At 33.2% G+C, this 19,519-nt stretch overlaps 2 protein-coding genes and 1 pseudogene across 3 annotated transcripts; 1 reads left to right on the top strand and 2 right to left on the bottom strand.

Annotated features, from left to right (window-relative positions):
• The first annotated feature begins 4,217 nt into the window (after positions 1-4,217).
• Positions 4,218-5,040, top strand: LOC111491061 (zinc finger protein ZAT12-like). The gene has a single exon (XM_023139834.1). It carries the CDS (start codon positions 4,310-4,312, stop codon positions 4,862-4,864), a length of 555 nt encoding a protein of 184 aa, XP_022995602.1. The 5' UTR covers positions 4,218-4,309; the 3' UTR covers positions 4,865-5,040.
• Positions 5,041-11,837: 6,797 nt separating this feature from the next.
• On the bottom strand, positions 11,838-15,835 carry LOC111490769 (protein ALP1-like). 2 transcript variants are annotated; one of them, XM_023139407.1, is made up of 2 exons: positions 15,374-15,835; positions 11,838-13,135 (listed from the first exon to the last, which is right to left on the bottom strand). In XM_023139407.1, exons 1-2 carry the CDS (start codon positions 15,513-15,515, stop codon positions 12,093-12,095), a joined length of 1,185 nt encoding a protein of 394 aa, XP_022995175.1. In that variant the 5' UTR covers positions 15,516-15,835; the 3' UTR covers positions 11,838-12,092. The 2 variants fall into 2 exon arrangements, with proteins under 2 accessions (XP_022995175.1, XP_022995251.1); XM_023139483.1 differs by lacking the exon at positions 15,374-15,835 and adding an exon at positions 14,408-14,562.
• Positions 15,836-17,111: 1,276 nt separating this feature from the next.
• LOC111490905 overlaps positions 17,112-19,519 on the bottom strand; it is a 5,844-nt pseudogene continuing 3,436 nt past the window's right edge.

Below are 19,519 nucleotides of genomic sequence, written 5' to 3' on the forward strand. Positions count from 1 at the left end.
TTATCATATTTGAAGGCTCTGTATATGGTAATGTATCATATTGCAGCCCCACGATCTGGCTTCAAAATCAATTTACACGTGGTGCGTTTTAATACGCTCCCCACTGTACTTTTAGGACGACCACTCTGGTGTATTCGGAACACAGTAATAAGGTGTTTCTCACAAGCGTGGAACGTAGATATAGGACTTAAGAGGAAATACAACCAGTAACTGACCGCCACGTGTGCAAGTTCACCAATGTTGAGTTTTAGGGAGAATCATGGGATCAAAATTGTCTCAATGTTCTCTATAGGATTTGGATTTCTTTTCCTTGCGTTATTACTTGAGGCATTCCGAGAATGATAAAGTAAAAGATGGCACGTGCCTTGCATGCCTTGGTTGCCTCAAATATGGAAATTTATGTATTAGAAAGTCAACCCAAACCTAGTTAAATTCATTCATTCGATTTGATTAATTAAGGCATATTTTTATCTAATACTATTAAATTTTTAAAAAAATAAAACTTTTATAAATTTACCGAATTTTTAGGAACTCGACTCTTATATTTAAATGAATCATAATCCAACATTCTTACAAAGACATCACTTATTACTAAAGCTAAACAACTCAATCATTTGAAGGTTGTTTGTTCCTTTTCGGCCACATTTTTAAATGCCTTGTATCCCAAGCTATTTAGATTCCATTTAATGATTGAGAAAAAAAAATCTAAAAATCAATTTAGAACGTAAAAGTCAACTTGACCGTTGATTTTTGTTTCCAATTTTTTACCTTTTAATTAAAAGTTTATATAATTAGTTGAACTATGTTTAAATTGACGATAAACGTTTTATCTATTAAAATGTGCTTGAATTAACAACATATATCCATAATTAGAAGCTACGTCGAATTAGTTGATCTAAACACAAATTCATCACTTTAGGGTTATTAAAATTTTAAAAATATATTATTGAAATCTGAATTTTTAAGAATTATTGGAAACATTTATGAAACACTATTCCATTTATTAGGATGCTTTAGGGTTTTTTAATAAAAATTATATTGAATTATATTTTTATTTATAAAACATCATTAAAATTTATTTGAAAAAAATGAAAATAATTTTTTTTATTATATTAAATATAAAATACTAAATCACAAAATACATTTTATTAATTTACGATGTCATTAATACCTTTTATTTTCTTCCGTAACAGTAATCCTTCAATTAAAAGAATAAAACAACGAAAGTATGGGCCGAGAAATGCAGCCCAATAAGAGATATCTGAATTGGGCTTATAAAAAGAAAGCCCATATCTTTATAACTCCACGCCTTTAAATCGAGGGAAACTTTCACAAGCCAATTTATTCTCTCTCATTATCTAACAAAAACGGCCCCTTTAAATATAAAATTTTCATATTTGATTTTTTATACCAACAAAATAGGTGACTTAACTCATTAAAAAAAATGACTTAAATCATAAAAAAACATAAAGTACGAACAAAACATGTTGGAAGAATATATATTTGTCTGTGGGCATAATCTTCGGTATTAAAAGCATTTCAAGACAAGTAAATAATATAATCATATGACAAACAAATATCAGACATCAGTAAAAAAAAAATTTATAAATTTTGAATGGAACATATGATAAATTTTGTTTTATGGTGGTGTGTTTAATACAAAAGTAGTTTATTATAAAACATATATTAAATATAGTTATTATCAAAATTGACGTTTTTTTTTCAAGCCGTTTGTTGGTATGTGATAATGAAGCCACAGGGAATGGACATATGAATCTATGTTGTGATCGACAATAACATCTCCGCACCATAAAAGTAATTAATTATTTTTTTTTTAATAATGTAATTTAAGTAAAAGATTACGATATCTAATCGAGAAGATTGAATGCAACCATTTAAGCTATTAGAGATAGGATTCGAAGACATTTTTATATACAAATATACATTCAATAAACTATTAAAAATAAAATAGAAAATACATATGATTTTTTTTTTTAATTCAAAAACTAAGCTCAAGGCAGCCTCCTCCGCACGGAGTAGGACTCCTCGAGTAACCTAACGGTTCAACCACCAATTACAAGATCCGCTTTCAAGGACTCTTCATAATTTGACCCAAGTATGTTGCCATCTTCCTTTGATTGGACACATTCAACCAACAACCTATAAATGCCACATAAAGTATTTGCATTTATCTCACAAATTTCCTATATGAATATTTTATTTTTATAAAAAAAATAAATACTAGACTTTAAAAAAAAAAAAAAAAAATTGATAATACGCACATCTTTCTATATAAGCTCTCTTTTGTCAATTTCCAAAATTGACATTAATAATTAAAAAAAAAAGAAATTAAATATTTGAGATTGAAAGAAGAGGAAGTTTCCTAGAAATTATGCCTTGCCAATCGGAATTTGGCACGTGGTGTTCAGCACACGCCCCACGTCACTATGTTGACTTGGATAGACCAGTCATCGGAAAACCGTACACGTAAGCATTAACTTTTAAAAGAAAAATACGGATGGTCCCCACTTTTGTAATTTTTGAAATATTTTATTTAATTTTTTTGGTTGGCGGCTGGCGCGCCATAAGTGGCTAAGTACAAGTTGTACAACGGTCAACCTTCATTAAACTCCGCGTTTTACTTGCCGTGTTCACCTCTTTTGTTCATTGTAAATTCTCTTTGTTTTAATTATGACCAAATGAGTTCTTATGTAATTAATAATAAAACTCCCTATTTAGTAATAAAAGAGGATAAATAAACAATCAATGTTTGAGTTTAATAAACAAAAAGAGTTACGTGTAGAAATTTAAGCAAATATATGTTCGTTGTCAAATTTTAAAATAAAAATTGAATTTAAACATTTTTTTCGGTTATTTTTACCGCCTTGGTTTGGTACATTCTTATCTAGTTGGGTTGAGCCTTTCGTTGGGTCGAGTCTGATACATCAAACGTCTACTCCTTTGTATGAGTCCACAATCACTACACGAGATGAACCTTGGTTTGGTGGCGTTTGAGGCATTGTGAGTTGATGTTGGATGTCCTGCCTTGGGTGAAAATTATTTTAGAGTGTTATTGAACCTCAATTATTAATCTTTTTGAATAATGTATAAAAAATAAAAATCAACATCGTTATTAAATGAATGCTTAATAGTAACGTTTTTTTTTAATTTAATTTAATTAAATGTTGAGTGGTTTCAAAAAATAAAAAAATAATAAATAAAAAAAGAAAAAGAAAAATGTTGATTGGTTAAATTTTATTGGTCACACACCCTATCCCTAAACCCTTTTATAGAGCCTCTTTATAGATGAACGACTAAATTTGCAAAATAAAATGAATTTTTAGAGACTTCTAATCATTAATTTTGTTTTCTCCCAATAAAAATACAAGAAATAAATAATAACAAAAATATAAGTAAAAAATCTCCCCTGTCACTACGGCAAGATCTTACATTGGTTAGAGAGAAGAACGAAATATTTTTTATAATAGTATGAAAGCCTCTCTTCTATAAACGCATTTTTAAACTGAGGTTGACGACGATACGTAACGGACTAAATTAGACAACATCTGTTGTGCTAGCAAGGACATTGAGTCTTCAAGAGGGTGGATTGTGAGATCCCATAATCTTTCAAAATGGGAATGAAAAGAAACTTGTCTGTAGTAGACACATTTTGAAATTGGGAGGCTGACAATGATAAGTTATATGCTAGTCGTGGGTTAGATTTTTTTTTTTTTTTTTTTTTTTTTTTTTTTTTTTTTTTTTTTTTTTTTTTTTTTTTTTTTTTTTTTTTTACCTCTAAAGGTATAATGTTGGATTTATTATTATTATTATTATTATGTCATTGCATGATGAAAGAGTTGGAATCTTCTAGAAGGATTGAATCACAACAAAAGAAAGAAAAATACAGAAAAAAAGAAGAAGAAGAAAGGAACTCGGCTACTCACTCAGTAGAAAGAGCGTGTGAACTCAGCCACGCGGTTATGTTCTCATGCTAACGCGTACATTTTATCTCTTTTCACTCAAATGACAAAACTGTCCTTACTCGGTTTATCATTTGCCAATTTTTTTAATTCCCAACTTTTCCAGTATCCCGTCTTACTTCTGGTACAAGAAACCGAGGGCACAACTGTCATTCTAAAATGTCAACTTATTCCCCCCCTCTTCTCTCCTCACGTATATAAATATAAACACAACCAATCCGGTTCAAAACTCTATTCCTTCACTCAATCGAAACGAAGACGCCATTTCCGTTTCCACCTTCTTCACGAAGACAGAGAGAGAGAGAGAGAATACATTTCCTTCCATCATCATGAAGAGAGAGAGAGATCTTGAGAGCATAACAACCATGGCGAACTGCTTGATGCTACTTTCTCGTAGCAGCGCGTCTACTACTACAGATTTCGAATCGTCTTTGTCGTCTTCACCGAATCGTGTTTTCGAGTGCAAGACGTGCAATCGGCAGTTTCCGTCGTTTCAGGCGCTCGGTGGCCACCGCGCCAGTCACAAGAAGCCGCGAATTGTAGGACCAGACGGTGGAAACTCCGATGGATCTTCATCACAAGGATCTCCAACCAAGCCGAAGACGCATGAGTGCAGTATCTGTGGATTGGAATTCGCGATTGGTCAAGCGCTTGGTGGACATATGAGGAGACATAGAGCTACGACGCTGTTGACCGATCACGCTCGACTTACAAATCATCCGAGTAGTTTATCTCATCCACCGCGTTCTCAACCGCCTGTGGTGAAGAAGACGAACGGCGGTGGAAGGATTCTGTGCTTGGATCTGAATTTGACTCCGTCCGAGAACGATAAACAGTTTCTTCAGCTTGGAAAGGGTATTTCCATGGTTGATTGTTTCTTCTGAATTGGAGTTCATAATCAATCAGATCGAACACGATGAGTTAAACTAGTTTTTGCGTTTTCTTTTTCCTTTTTGATACTGTAATCTTGATCTCTTTGTTCGTTCACAACATATAGTACATACATAAATCCAGATCTTCATATGCGTCAATTCAATCTCTGTTGCGTTCGATTTCTCAATATCATCGATAACTCATGTGAAAATCTGCTTTACATCAGTTTGGCTTATCTCTCCATTGATCTAAGCTCAAGCATTTCAAATCCAGAGGCGATTAAAGCGTATAATTCAATTAATTTGGTTTGCGATCATTTCACGATCTCTTAGAAATCAATTTTAATTCATTGTGGTGTTCGGTAAATTTTGTTATTCTATCATTATACTTTTAAGTCCATATTAATTTCAAGAAATAATTCCATTGAACAATCAATTTTTTCATCTTTCTTCTTCAATTACATTGCATGTATACAGAATTTCACAACTTTAGCATTTCTAATATTTAAGATCTATTATTTAATTAGGATTTTGTTTCCGAGAATCATCAATCTCGACTAATAATTAATACATGAAACAGTGAATTTAACAAAACAGAGAAAAAAAACTGCTAAATGGTTTTAATTTCTTTTTTTAAAAAAATCAGTTTCTAAGTTTTTTTTAATTAATCGTCGTATAAACTTGTTTTTTTTCCCCTCAAAATTAACGGAAATATTAATAAACATTAGTCACTCGACTGACTCAATTTATAAGGCTAAGTGGGTAATAATAACTAGAGACTTAATTAATTTTGATTTTCGTTGTTAATAACAACTCGAAAGACTTTCATAATAATTAATGATTTTTCTTAAAAAAAAAAAACAGAAATGTTTGCAAAGCTTTAGCTATATATATATATATATATATATTTTAAAATTAGCCAATATTAAAAAATGAAATTAAATATTTTAATAATTAAATCAGCCCAAATAAGTAGTGACACATAATTTAGTGAAATATATATTCCAATGTTTTTTTGTCTTTTGGGAAAAAAGTAATTAATCAATTAATTGTTTTTTTGGGTATATATTTGATTTAAAAGAGGAGGAATATGAATATAAGGGTAGTTGAATCTATAAATTGTCAAATTAATTGGTAAATTGTATATGGTAGCACAAGACTCCATACACACCTACGCCAACAAAAACAAACCCTTTTCCTCTTGCCCAATCTTTTTTTTTTTTTTTCATTTTAATTATTTATTTATTAAATCAATTACGTAATTTAATTTTCAAATTAGAAGATTATAAACGTATTTTTTTTGTGAAACTTTAGTAAAAGAGGTATACATGAATGAATCGAGACTACATTTAAATAAGAGTGATCTTGATAATGAAATGACTAAGAAAGGACTAAAGGAAATCAAAGTTACTATTTATACCAACAAGACATACATTTCTTTCATTTCCCTATAGAAACACGACCAAAAATCTATTTATATCGGAAATATATGTGCCAAGAAGACCAATATACCCTTATAAGAGATACATTTATCTATAGATCAATAATTAGGATAATAGAAATTAAACCATATTATCCATTAATTTATATTCAAATAGTTCAACAATAATGAATTATATTAAAATAATCTATATTAATTTTTTTATTTTTTTAATAAATTAATTAAGTACTTATATCTACAATTTATTTTCAAAAAAACCAAAATTTTTCAATTACATTTTCCCTCAATTTCTAAATTTTGACTATGTTTTTTATATAAAAAATTGTAAGTAGATGATAAATTTACTATTAAATATAAATTTTAAATACAGGAAAAAAAAAACAAATAAATTCAAATTTTGTATACAATTTTTTTTTTTTTTTTTTTTTTTAACTTATCCATTGTTATGTTAACAAAACAAAGCCATTAAATTAATTTAGCAGAAAATTTTATATTAACTAATAAAAATCTCATTCACATAAAATTAAGAATAATAATAAAATAATGAAGTGTTTATTTTTAAAAAGCCCATAAATAAAATTAATAAAATCAATATTTATATTTACATAAAATAATAGAGTTCAATAGAGACGAACGACTTTTGAACGTCTTATGTACCGAACTATGTTTGATTTTAAAGTTATTTTATTTAATTGAGACTAGTTTAATTTGATTATCGAAGGAAGGTTAATTAGGGTAACATAATTGATACCTAATATTTAAAATAAATGAAGAAACTAATACAGCTTAATTGCACTAATCAATTATGCCTAATTATATCTTTAAAAAATATTTACAATAATAAGTATATATATATATATATAATTAAATTTGAAATTTTGATTGAAAAAATAAATTGGAAAAACAAAATCCCGTAGGACACAACGGGAAATGGCCTAACTTTAGGATGCACGACAACCTAACTCGAGACATTCTCAAAATGAAATTGTTTGAAATTCCATTATTAGTCATAGCCAATAGGGTTACGCCATCTGTCGAGACCGGATTGGCGGAACACTAATTATTTTAAAATTTTGTGGATTGATTTACACTTTAATTAAAAGGAGATTATTTTTTGGTGGGTAAAGTGGAAAAGCTTTGAAATTGAAAGCGGAAAATTAATAATATTATGAAGATTATAAAATACGCAAAGAAAATATTGGAAAGTGTTACATTCAAGACTGGATTCACCTCCTCCATTTCTATAATAATTAATGTAATAAATATTAATAAAATAATAATTTTAGAAAATATTGTTAATACATACATCACCTCATTAAAATATTTAAAAAAAAAAACAATTGCCCATTAATTATAAATTAGACTTAAAAAATTACTAATCTCTAGTTGACTTTCTTGCCAATTTTAATATCCAAAAGTAGGCTCTCACACGTGTGTTGACTTTATACTTGAAAATCTTTCCATATTAAAACAGAAAATCATCCTGGATTTTTTTTTTTTAATATCTTAAAATCTTTGATTTAAAATTTTCCAAACGCATTAATTGATTCAATTATTTGCTAATTATATAGAATAAGCAAAAGATTCAACTAAAGATCCTTTAAATTGATAGCTTTTTGGACTCCAATCTCTCAATTTTGTCTTTCAAATTTTCTAATTGGAACTCTCGAGTTTTAATTTCGTAATTTGAGACTTTTAAGTATAGTTATTATACTTGTAAATGTCAAAATTTTAATTATCGACTGCATTGGGCTAGCTTCTAATTAACTTTTGCAAAAAACAATAAAGTATTCGTTAATCTTTTCGCTGTATATTTTGAAGACATACTGATATTTCAAATCTTTTTACCTCTATGCCATAGTACTCGTCAAGTATTGTCGTATTACCTGATGAGTACCATGGCGTAGAGGTAAAAAGACGTGATGCTCTAAAAAAGTCAACTCCATGATCATCAGCAAGATTAGGAATAGTCCACTTCATATTATTCTCATCTTATTTATTGGTGGCTTGGTGAGAAATATGCATTGACTTAAGCAAGTAACGACTTTTAGTGTCATTTACCACTAGATTAAGAGTTTATCAAGTGCAGCTTTCATTTCCCATTAGCCAAACTCAACTGTTACAAGGCCTGAATGACATCTTCATGATTCCCTCAAATGACAAATGGAGTCCGAATTGTAATTCAACTCTCCCTTTACAAGTTTACCGATAGCAGATGTTGTTTGCTTTTGCCCATTATATATCACCATCAGCTTCACAATTTTAAAATGTGTATGCTAAGAAGAGGTTTCCACACCCCTATAAGGAATGCTTCGTTCTTCTTTCCAACCAATTTGGGATCTCACAATCCACCCCCTTTGAGGCGTGTACTTGTTGGCACACCATCTAGTGTCTAACTCTGATACCATTTTTAACAGTCCAAGCCCACCGCTAGCCGATATTCACTTTAGTCTGTTACGTATTGCAGTCAGCCTCACGATTAGAGAGAGATTTCCACACCCTTATAAGAAATATTTCATTCCCCTCTCCAACCAACATGGGATCTCACACTCCTACTTAAACAGAGGCAACCATTTACATCAAATAGAAAGACCAGAATTATTATTACCTATTTGACCAGGTGTCTCGAGATCTTCAGCATAATACCGCTGATGTTGATAGGAGAATAGATGTTGGATGGTTTTGCATCTGAAATATAAATTCTGGGTTGTTAAGCAGCAGACCTGGAAAACAGTAAGAACAAACAAAGAACAAACAAAAAGGGCTGCTGCTTTTTTAAACTACTAGTTCACACAAACAGAAACCAAAAGTCCATGGCGTTAAACAATTTAGCCACCTTCAGGGAATTTTCTAATTGGGCAAACAATAAGACCAATATGGCAATGGTAATTGTAAATTTGTTGTTAAGTTCCCATTACAAAAGAGACAGATTTCACAACCACAGCCATATACTACTTCCCAGTACATGAACATGGTCCAGCACATGCCTACAATTTCGAAATGATTGAAAGAAAAGCTACTTAGTTTAGAAAACCACAAGACTTCACCCATAATTAAGTCCTTCACACCATTTTTCAATTTTGTCTTTAATGATTCAAAAGTCCAGAAATTGACAAAATGGTACAAACATGATAAACAAAATTGAAAACTCAATCATATATCTAACCAGAACAGATTTGTTTTTGTCTGTGACACTTTGGATGGCCCAAAGGCCAAAAGTAGCTTTTGATAAACAAACCTATCAGAAATAAATGCAAGAGGTCCACTCTAAATTTACTATTAGACTAAGGAAAGTTCTTAGTTCTTAGTCTTAGGGGCCAAATATAGAGTTTCCAAGCTCCCATAATAGCACAAGGCATAAGCATAAGCATAAGCATAACCATTTCTAAGTTTGGTTTTCACTTTGAAAATCTAAAGCTCCGTAGCTTCCACGAAATAAAACTAATTCTAACAGCTTAGTTTCCTCACCTGTGATGTACGGACCCCAAATAGTCAGCATATAATACAAAAGTTCAGTAGGAATTGAAGAACGCCATCCTTCCTTGAACTGCAAAGTCAAACAAGAAAAGCTCCATTATGAATCATCAACCCAACAACTTGCCGCCACACTATCAGGACATGGCTGTAACACAAAACCATGCATTCAAACTTCTCCCCTGTAGTTCAACAAAAAGATGGTCAAATGTTCATGCAACGCGTAGTTCTTGTTTCTGTTCAGATTGATAGCAACAAAATTTGTCCCTCCACTACGGAAATTGTTGCTTAGTATAAATGGAACTAACTACAAAGGTTATTTCTGTGCACTTTCCTGCTGATTTCTTGATACCGCACCTAGAAGGAAGCGATCTTATCATCATAATTGGGGATTTAAACACGAGATAAACGAGAAAAGTGGTGGATGATTTAATTCAGGAAAGAAATCACTTGTGATATTCAAACAAAGAAAATCCAGTTCCTGTTTTGCGCGAACTTCAAAAGGCAATTGGAAATTGGACATTGGCGGTATTTTAGGACGATTACCAAATCGTACCATAGGGGATTGACTATAATACAAAAGAATCGGCACGAAATTCCAACGATTACGAAGCCTAAACGCGAAATTTCAAGCATGATTCAAGTGAGCAATTAGTATTATCAAAGCAAAATGCGGAAAAAGAAAAGGGGTTTACTGGCAATGGAGTCCGGCGGACATGAATTTCTCGTCTTCCGTCAAATGCAACACTTCCATTTCCATTCATCACAAAAAATATCTCCGCAGCCTCAGTCTATTCCTCCCCTAATCCCTGCCTCATCTCGCGCCAAAAAAAGGTTAATAACAATAATAATTATTATTATTTATGAATTTAATAACTTACCTGTTAGAAACAACTAATATATTTAAATTAATAAATAAATATTTTACATATTATTATTCAAATTATATTTACATTAGTGATATTTCTTTTTTCTTATGTTACATCAATTTTTTTTATTTTTTTTTTACGATAAATGGAAATATCAATTCACCTTTCACCTCTTATGTTGATGTCGAGTTTATAAACATGTGAAAATATTGATGAAAATTCTGATATATCGACAAAAAAAAAAAAAAAAAAAAAAAATTAATAGCTTGAAAACAATCTTAAAATTTATAATTTAAGATTTCTCTATGTTTATTTATTATTATTAGTTGATGAGAGAAATATTATTTATCTCATAATTTAATCGCATAATTTTTCATAATTATTTCAATGTTTAGATGAAGAAATTATGACAATATTGAAAAACTTAAACCTTATAATGAAAATCTGACTAATATTTTTTTTTTCTTTTTTTAATTTGATAGATAGTTATCAATACAATAATATTTTTACGGGTCGTACTTTTTCAATCGTGCCGCATTGTGATATTGACACACTCACGTAAAGCTTTGAGGAGAACCCAAACCTCATTTTCATATTTCGCCCTGTTTTATGGCTTTGTCGAACCTTAGGCAAGATTTGTCTTCCCAAATCGAACATCACTTGTGTGGAATCCAAGTTTGTTCGGCCACACACATCGCCTGCGCGTGCATGTTCAATGGTCTGCGACACAACCTACTTACCTTACCTCTACACTAGGCCAAGTCATTCGGCTCAACCTTACCTATACTCGAGGCTAAGGTCTCTCAATGCAACGTCGCAACTCACTCAGTCATGCAATCGAGAACGGGCCCACATTTTGTTCATAATCTCATACATCCCAAACATCTATTCATCTGAGTTCAATCGAGGCATTGACCCTCCCAACCCACATGCCGGAGGTTGGATTATACATACATGTGTTAGAGGTCCAAATTTCCAACCCATGTATACACATAAAACTTAACAGAGTACCTCGATCGAAAACATAAAATTGTCAATCCAAACACAACTTAAGTAGCTAATATCGTCCCGAAAAGCTAACACTTTGAGTAACACATTCATATATAGAAAAATGTGGATACAGAAAATAAACAGATCAGAACCTTGTAAACACAAGCAGGATGAAAGTGAAAATTATAAACATATTATCAGAGGAGCAAAGAACAGTTGTGAAGGTGAAATTTCTTCAGCTCAAAGTTCCCAACAGTTCAGCATAATGTTTGTAGAAAAGGAAACTGGGTATCTATCTGTTTAGATTTAGCAGACAATATAATCACCAGAGATATCTATAATGAAATATCAATAGCATCTAAATGAGTGAACAACAATTTGGGCCATTTGAATAAACAGCAGCACAGATCAATCTATCAAAAAGAAAAAGAAAAAAAAGAATGTTTTCGTGCACGACCAGATTCTCTTAGGGTGTTAACTTTTCAGATAAGTACATGGAAAGTTTCTCCCTCGTGATCGAAGCAGTATTGTCAACGAATTTGCAACTTTGTTGTCGGTAACTCGGATCGTGATGATGAGACAACGGCATTTCGTCTTGCATCTCGTCCTCCATATCGATCATTATATTGTGAAGTAAGCAGCAAACAAGAATGATCCTTGGTAGCTTATGTTTATCAGGCTTCCACATTATCCCTTTAATGATCTTCCACATCTCTTTCAACCTTGTCAATGCCCTTTGAGCCACCAACCGGGTACTGAAATGGCGCTTATTGAACTCAGTCTGGTAATCTGCAAGGCCTTTCCCTTGGTAAGGGGTCAGTAGCCATGGCAACAGTGGAAAGCCAGAGTCTCCTATAATATACTCTCCAAGTTCTGAACTTTCTGAGAGCTTCATCTTCTTGCCGTTCAACCGCTCGCCATCTTGTGAACGTTTGAAAAAACCTGAGCTTTCAAGCACGAGTGCGTCGCTTAAGCTTCCTGGCCAACCTGTTATGATGTCACAGAATCTCATTTCTGGATCTACAATCACTTGCAAGATCATGCTGCAGTTTTTCTCACGATCAAGCCAGACGCCATTTGCAGATTCTGTCGTTGGCAAAGTCATCATAATGTGCGTCGTTTCGATTACACCGCAACAATTAGGTAGACCTCTGATTTTCTTGAACTTGGACTTTATCTGATCCATATCTTCTTCTGTTGAAGGCCACGAGAGATGGCGGATGCCTTTCTCTTCCATCGCCTCTACAAAACGCCATGTTATTTGAGAAACTGATGATTGATTCATTCCAAACGAGTCACCGATATTTGATAATGATTCACCGGAGCAAAGTCGCCTAAGAGCAACAGCGACTTGGTCGTTTAGAGACAAAGGCTTGCCGTTTAAGTCGGTAAAATTTGAAGTTTTAGCCATCATAGCTTCCTTAACAAGAGAACAGATATAGCTGAATGTTTTTCTTGAAATTTTGAAAACTGACTCAAATTTTGTGTTCTTGGACTGAGATAATGGTCCTGATTGGAGGCAAAAACAAGGATAAAACTCATAATCAGTCCCTGCTGCAAATGTTCTGCTCCTAAGAAAAGGCATTGCACCTTTTCAGATATGACAGATAGAAAGAGAGAGAACTCACAGTAAAGATATAACAAGTGACATTATTAGTTAGACTCACTAATATCAGATCAATATATCCAACTCATTCATCACCAAACAAAGATAAACTAAAATTTTGTGAGCATAAAGCCAGAATTCCTTCTGTACTTATACTCTATGCGACGATAGAATTCGACGAGTTCGTTGTGTGAGATCTTACATTGGTTGGAGAGGGGAACAAAACATACTTTACAAGGGTGTGGAAACCTCTCCCTAAAAGAAACGTTTTAAAACTTTGAGGGGAGCCCAGAAGGAAAAACCCAAAGAGGATTGGGGTTGGGCTATTACAAATAGTATCAGAGCCAGGCACCGGGAGGTGTGCCAACGAGGATGTTGGGCTCCCAATGGGGTGGATTGTGAGATCCCACATTGGTTAGAGAGGGGAACAAAACATTCTTTATAAGGGTGTGAAAACCTCTCTCTAATAGACGCGTTTTAAAACTTTGAGGAGAAGCTCGAAAGGAAAAACTCAACGAAGATAATATCTGCTAGTGGGCTTGAGCTGTTACAAATAGTATCAGTGTCAAGCACTGAATGGTGTGTCAGCGAGGATGTTGGGCTCCCAAGGGAAGTGGATTGTGAGACCCCACATTGATTGGAGAGGGAAACGAAACATTCTTTATAAGAATGTGGAAACCTCTCCCTAACATACACGTTTTAAAAAGGACAATATATGCTACAGTGAGCTTGAGCAGTTACACATTCATCCACACATTTAGTCGAATCCTTTAATTTTAAGCCAAAAGTAAATATTTACTTGTTGCATCATATATGATCATGGCCAGAACAAAGAAACTGCTAAATGTGTACCCAACATTTCAGAACCATGGAATATGAAAATAGAACTGATATCCAACAAAACCTATCCACTTTGATCATGTTGTTAGGTCCTCTGGAATACCAAAATCAAATATTGAGCACTTAGCCATATCAGTAGGTTGAAACAAATCTTAACACCTAGAAGAGATCCATTTTCTATGAACTTTTATGCATCGTAGCATTACTACATTGACTCGAATCGAAACTTAAACATACCCGTTTCCAAGATGCCTCTAAAACAACCAGATCAAGATATTTATAGTCATCCTTCCATTTCTATGCATAAACAACAGCAGACCATAAAAAACACGTACTTGAAGTTGAATACTGTTCATCCCCCGCCCTTCTTCTCTGTATTATGTACTTTATTACTTTCATAGTCATTCTTCCATTTCTCAGACACTGCCTTCTTACAAATGTCAACAGATGACAGGATTCTAACTTCGATGTACAATATTCAGAGTGATATCTTTAATACGAATCAACAAAGAAGAGTACGAGAGTTTTGGATCACATTGGACTCGGTTCTCTAAAGATGTTTATTGTCAACAATGCTGAGACAAAATGTGAGATCTCACATTGATTGGAGAGGGGACCGAGTGCCAGCGAGAACACTGGGCCCTAAAGGGGGTGGGAGAGGGGAACAAGTGTCAGCAAGGACGTTGGACCCTGAAGGGGGTGGATTGTGAGATCCCATATCGGTTGGAGAGGGGTTTAAAGTATTCTTTATAAGGGTGTAGACACCCTAGCAGACACGTTTTAAAAACTTTGAGGGGAACCCCAAAAGGAAATGTCTAAAGAGGACAATATCTACCAGTGGTGAGATTGGGCTCAAAAAAGTACCAAAAAGTAGGAGCAGCTAAGAAATAATTAATATTTCAACAATTCAATGAGAAAAAGAAGAACATCAGAACACAACACAGTTACACACTCTATAAACCAGCTAAGTGAGTAGCCACAACTTGTACACATCAATTATCAAGTGAACTAACATATCTAAGCTAAAATCTGCTGCTAAACAGATTTGATCCATCTCCATGCCCATAGGATCACTTCAACAGGCTGCCCCTTCTAACCCTCTCAATGTTATTAGGAACATATCACGGGTCTATAATTGCAGGCATCAAAGATATATGATTATAAAACACTACATTCCACCACCGTCCAAAAAGCTCACCAAACACCAAAAGAATTCAATGGAGAGACTCAATAAACAGAAAGCAACTAAGAGCAATAACAATGCACAAATTCCAGTAGAAGAGAAGCGAAAAATGGTTTACCAGTAATCCTCTGTGAGAACTCATCCCACCAATCCAAGGGCTGTGGCTGAAACGACAGTGAAGCAGCAGCGAAGACGTATTGCTGAACCTTTTTCTGTGCCTTCTTCTGCTTCTTCCTCTTGAACCCTCTAATGGGTCCCATTCGAAACTCGAAAAAGAAGCAAAGATGAGGCAAAAGAAGAAACACCCACAAGAACCCACCAAGAGAATCGAAGAATACGATAGAATTCTCATAAAGAAAACGCTCAAATTCGAAATTTATGAAACAATAACTCAGAAGGAAAGGAGTGGTTCAAGTATTTGGGTTAAAAAGACATGATGGGTATTGATGGGTATGTGTGTATTTCCTCTGGTTTTGATTCCAAAGCATGCAATGATGAATGGAAGAAGATGGAATAGAAGTTTAGAGGAAGGCAATGGAAGTTGTAAAAAAGAAAGAGAAGTGACGCATTGGCCAATTCATCATGTTGAGGGAAGGACAATGTTGCCCAACAAATCGTGAAAAAATATAAAATATATAAAAAAAAATGTTTCCTTTCCTTTTTCTAATTTTTCCCTTTTATTGTTTAATCTTGATCTAATCTAAATGATTATCAAATTCAAACACCCTACATTCTAATAATTGGGATTTTATACATTGTGATATCATAAAGGTTGTGAATTTGAAATTATTTATTATTATCTATCAGACATTTCAAACCCGAGACCCGAGAGTTTAAATCTCCATTTTCTTATTTGATATTCTTAATTTTTAAAATAAAAAATATATATTTTTGAACGAGATAGAGATTTAAAATTACAGACATGATTTATTCTTAAGGATTATACTATTCAAAGATTTTATTTTATATGAAATTTGTTTTTTAAAAAAAAATCAAAAAAAGTTATTTACCCACCAAAATTTTAAAATTAAATTGTATTTGATTTGAATTTCAAATATATATTAAGGCCTATATTAATGGAGGGGACATTTGATATTCTTTGGTTGAACTAATTTTTGTAGATGATTATCTATATCATATTTATTTTCTTTTCTTTTTTATATTTTAGATTTTGTATATCATTTTATTTCATGTCAAAAATTGAATAACAAAATTTTTCGGAGTTTTAACACTTATTCAGAATTCACATATTAACTTTCATAGTTTCGCTAGAACTATGCAATTTTCTTACAAATTTCCCATCAAAATATGGTGAATGGCACAGAGAAATGGATTGTGTAAGGTTGAGGATTTTTGAAAAAAGAGTTTCCCATCGAGTGATTAAGGGGTTATCATGAGTTTATGAGTAAGGAATATATCTCAATGGTATGAGATCCTTGGAAGAAACCAAAAGAAAAGTCACGAGAGCTTATACTTAAAGTGAGCAACAATACCATACCATTGTGTAGAGTCGTGGTTCCCAAGTAGAATGTAGAGATCCAGAGGAAAAACAGCATTTTTTTTTTTTTTTTTTTGACAACTTTCGTACCCCACGATGAGATGGATGAAGTTTCAACTATGTGGATAATTTAAATATAGTTGCACAAAATAACACATTTAAACATGCAATTCATAAAACTATAAACACTTAGAAAATCATTCTAAACTTGTCCTTACTTGATCTAGCCCGAGTTCGAAATGAAGAAACGAAGTTCCTAAAACACACTATTTTGGACTCAAAATGAAAAAAAAAAAAAAAAAAAAAAAAAAAAAAAAAAAAAAGATGGCAATAANTGAAAGAATAATCTGAATTTGTATAAATATACTTTTCCAAGCCAGATTAGATTATATTAACCTTTCTGTAAGTGATTCAAATCATCAGATTACAATAGCATACAATGCAAGAAAAAATCTCAACAGTCCAATTTTACTGCACACAAGAAACAAAGAGAGGGCATTCATTATACTAACTTGCAATTGAATCCGCAAGCAGCTTCTTTGGGCAGTTGGAAGAAAGATGGCCTTTTTCACCACATTCGTAGCATGTTCTTCATCTTATCTTACCACTTTTAGAGCTTAATCCAGTTTCAGCTTCCTTCATTTCAGGCACAGGTTTTGCTTGCGTTTCTGGATGTGTTTCTGTTTCTGCTGCTGCTGCTTCTCCTCCTCCTCTTTCTGTTCCTTTCTTTGGAACTGCACATCTTATCTTGACAGGTCTGCCATGAATTGTTTCCTGGTCTAACTTGAGTGCCGTTTTTAACGAGACGCTGTCAGCGAAATCCACATGGGCATAGCCACGAAACTCCCCGGTCTCCTTGTCCATGCCAAAACGTATTGATGCAATGTTACAGTGAGCGAGGAGTTTCTTCAGATCATCCTCAGTTACATCCCACAACAGATTCCCCAGATAGATTCTGTTGTAGCCTTCCACGATTCCCAGAGAGAAATCGACTGCTTTACTCGTTCGAGTTCCCTTGTAGGGCTGTACTAAAAGGAAGAAGCACCCCCTACATAAAAAATAATTTGTAATAAGATGATGGAAAGGGAAAGAAAGTATAATGGCGACATGAGATCAAATTGTTCATATTCTCACATGTCAGCTCCATCCATGGCTAGTGCTCGTTTTGCTGCAGCTTCTGTCTGCAAATGGTAAACAGTGGTAAGGTAACTCAAAAACCAAAGAAATCTGACCTCCAGAAATCCAAAATTCAGTAAAATTGAAATCCCCTCACCAGCCCCAACATAACTCTGGTAACTATTTCTATTACAAAGAAGAACACACCAGTAATATTTGATACTCTTTTCAACAGCGATGGAATCTTGACTGATCCTAGCTTAAAAAGCCAAATGAAGCAGACTTACAAGATGATATGCTATATACTATTTAGCGTGAGAAGGCTAATTGGATGCTCATATGAATATTCTTTAATAATGTTCATATACGTCTTGGTCCTTGGCTAAACTTTGAAAATCTTAGTGTCATAATGCCTTATAAATCCGCATTTTCTAACCTCAATTAACTTCAAAAAGGACCCAACACATCCACTCATTCACTCTCAGTCAGACTATGATCTTAGAACGAAGTATAAATCATGAACCATCTTCAAGAGTTGATTGATATTACCTACCAAGAGGAATGAAAGTTCATATTAATCAGATTACCATACCTTGAAACTTAATATTGCAATGCCTCTGAAGTTTCCACTCTCTGGAAACTACATACAATCAACTTCGGTAATAGTGCCACAGCTTTCAAAAAAACTACAAATATCGTCCTCAGTTGAATAATATGGAATGCCTCCAACATACACTTTTGTAGCCACATTTTCACTTTCTTCACTGGGGAATATTGCAAGAACACAAGTAAATTTATGTGATCAAAAAGGAGGGAGGGGGCAGCACTAATGCATCTATCAATCTGGATAACACAGATTGGACTATGACATGATACCATTACAAATTCCTCAGATCAGTATATTAAACACATAATTAGCTCTTTAGGCATTGTTGTGTACGCAATATCTTCAAAGGAACTAACACAAGAGAAAGAGATTTGAAGCTTCATCAAGCACAAGCCATTCCCTAATCAACAATTTCATATTAGTAATACAGTTTCTTCCTCCTCGAGCATTGACAGTAAATAACCACAGACAAACCATTTCCAGAAAACTTCTTAATGAATTAATCATAGTTCATCAATGTCATTCAATCTAAGAGTTCGAAAGGAAATGCTAAGCTACTGAGATATATAACAGATGAACATGAACTACCTGCCTATATTATTCTGAGTTTCTTCAAGCTGCCCTTGTTGGTTTTCACAGAATTTCGGTGAGAGGAAATTGAGAAAATGCGTAACAAAAAGGAGAGAGAAAAATAACTCTGACTGCGTTCAGGTTGTTTTATTTGTTCAGAACAAACTCCTATTTAAAGTAAAAAAGAATTCTAAAATTGGCTAAATCTGTGCCACTCCCTTCTAAAACTCTGGTGATCCATTCGACGTGATTTGTCGAATGGTCAAACTCACGATTTTCTGAAATCGTGTGAATAAGAAAAACGGTAAAACTCAGGTTTTATCTAACAATCTCCTCCTAAAACCTGTAGTATATCTACCTTACTATTTGAACTCCGATCTTTGAGCGTAGTTCTTCAAATTTCACCCGCGCCAGGGACTTGGTGAAGATGTCTCCAAGTTGTTCCTCTGTTCGGATGTAATCAATTTTGATGA

Source organism: Cucurbita maxima, unplaced genomic scaffold (genome assembly GCF_002738345.1).
Source record: "Cucurbita maxima cultivar Rimu unplaced genomic scaffold, Cmax_1.0 Cma_Scf00001, whole genome shotgun sequence".
Taxonomy (NCBI): domain Eukaryota; kingdom Viridiplantae; phylum Streptophyta; class Magnoliopsida; order Cucurbitales; family Cucurbitaceae; genus Cucurbita; species Cucurbita maxima.

Bases quoted from the DNA above. Each gene is read 5' to 3' on its own strand.
- LOC111491061 (XM_023139834.1), top strand. From the start codon at position 4,310: ATGAAGAGAGAGAGAGATCTTGAGAGCATAACAACCATGGCGAACTGC.
- LOC111490769 (XM_023139407.1), bottom strand. From the start codon at position 15,515: ATGGGACCCATTAGAGGGTTCAAGAGGAAGAAGCAGAAGAAGGCACAG. The intron at 13,136-15,373 runs GTAAACCATTTT...GCCTCCAATCAG, and splicing joins GTTCTCACAGAGGATTACTG to GACCATTATCTCAGTCCAAG.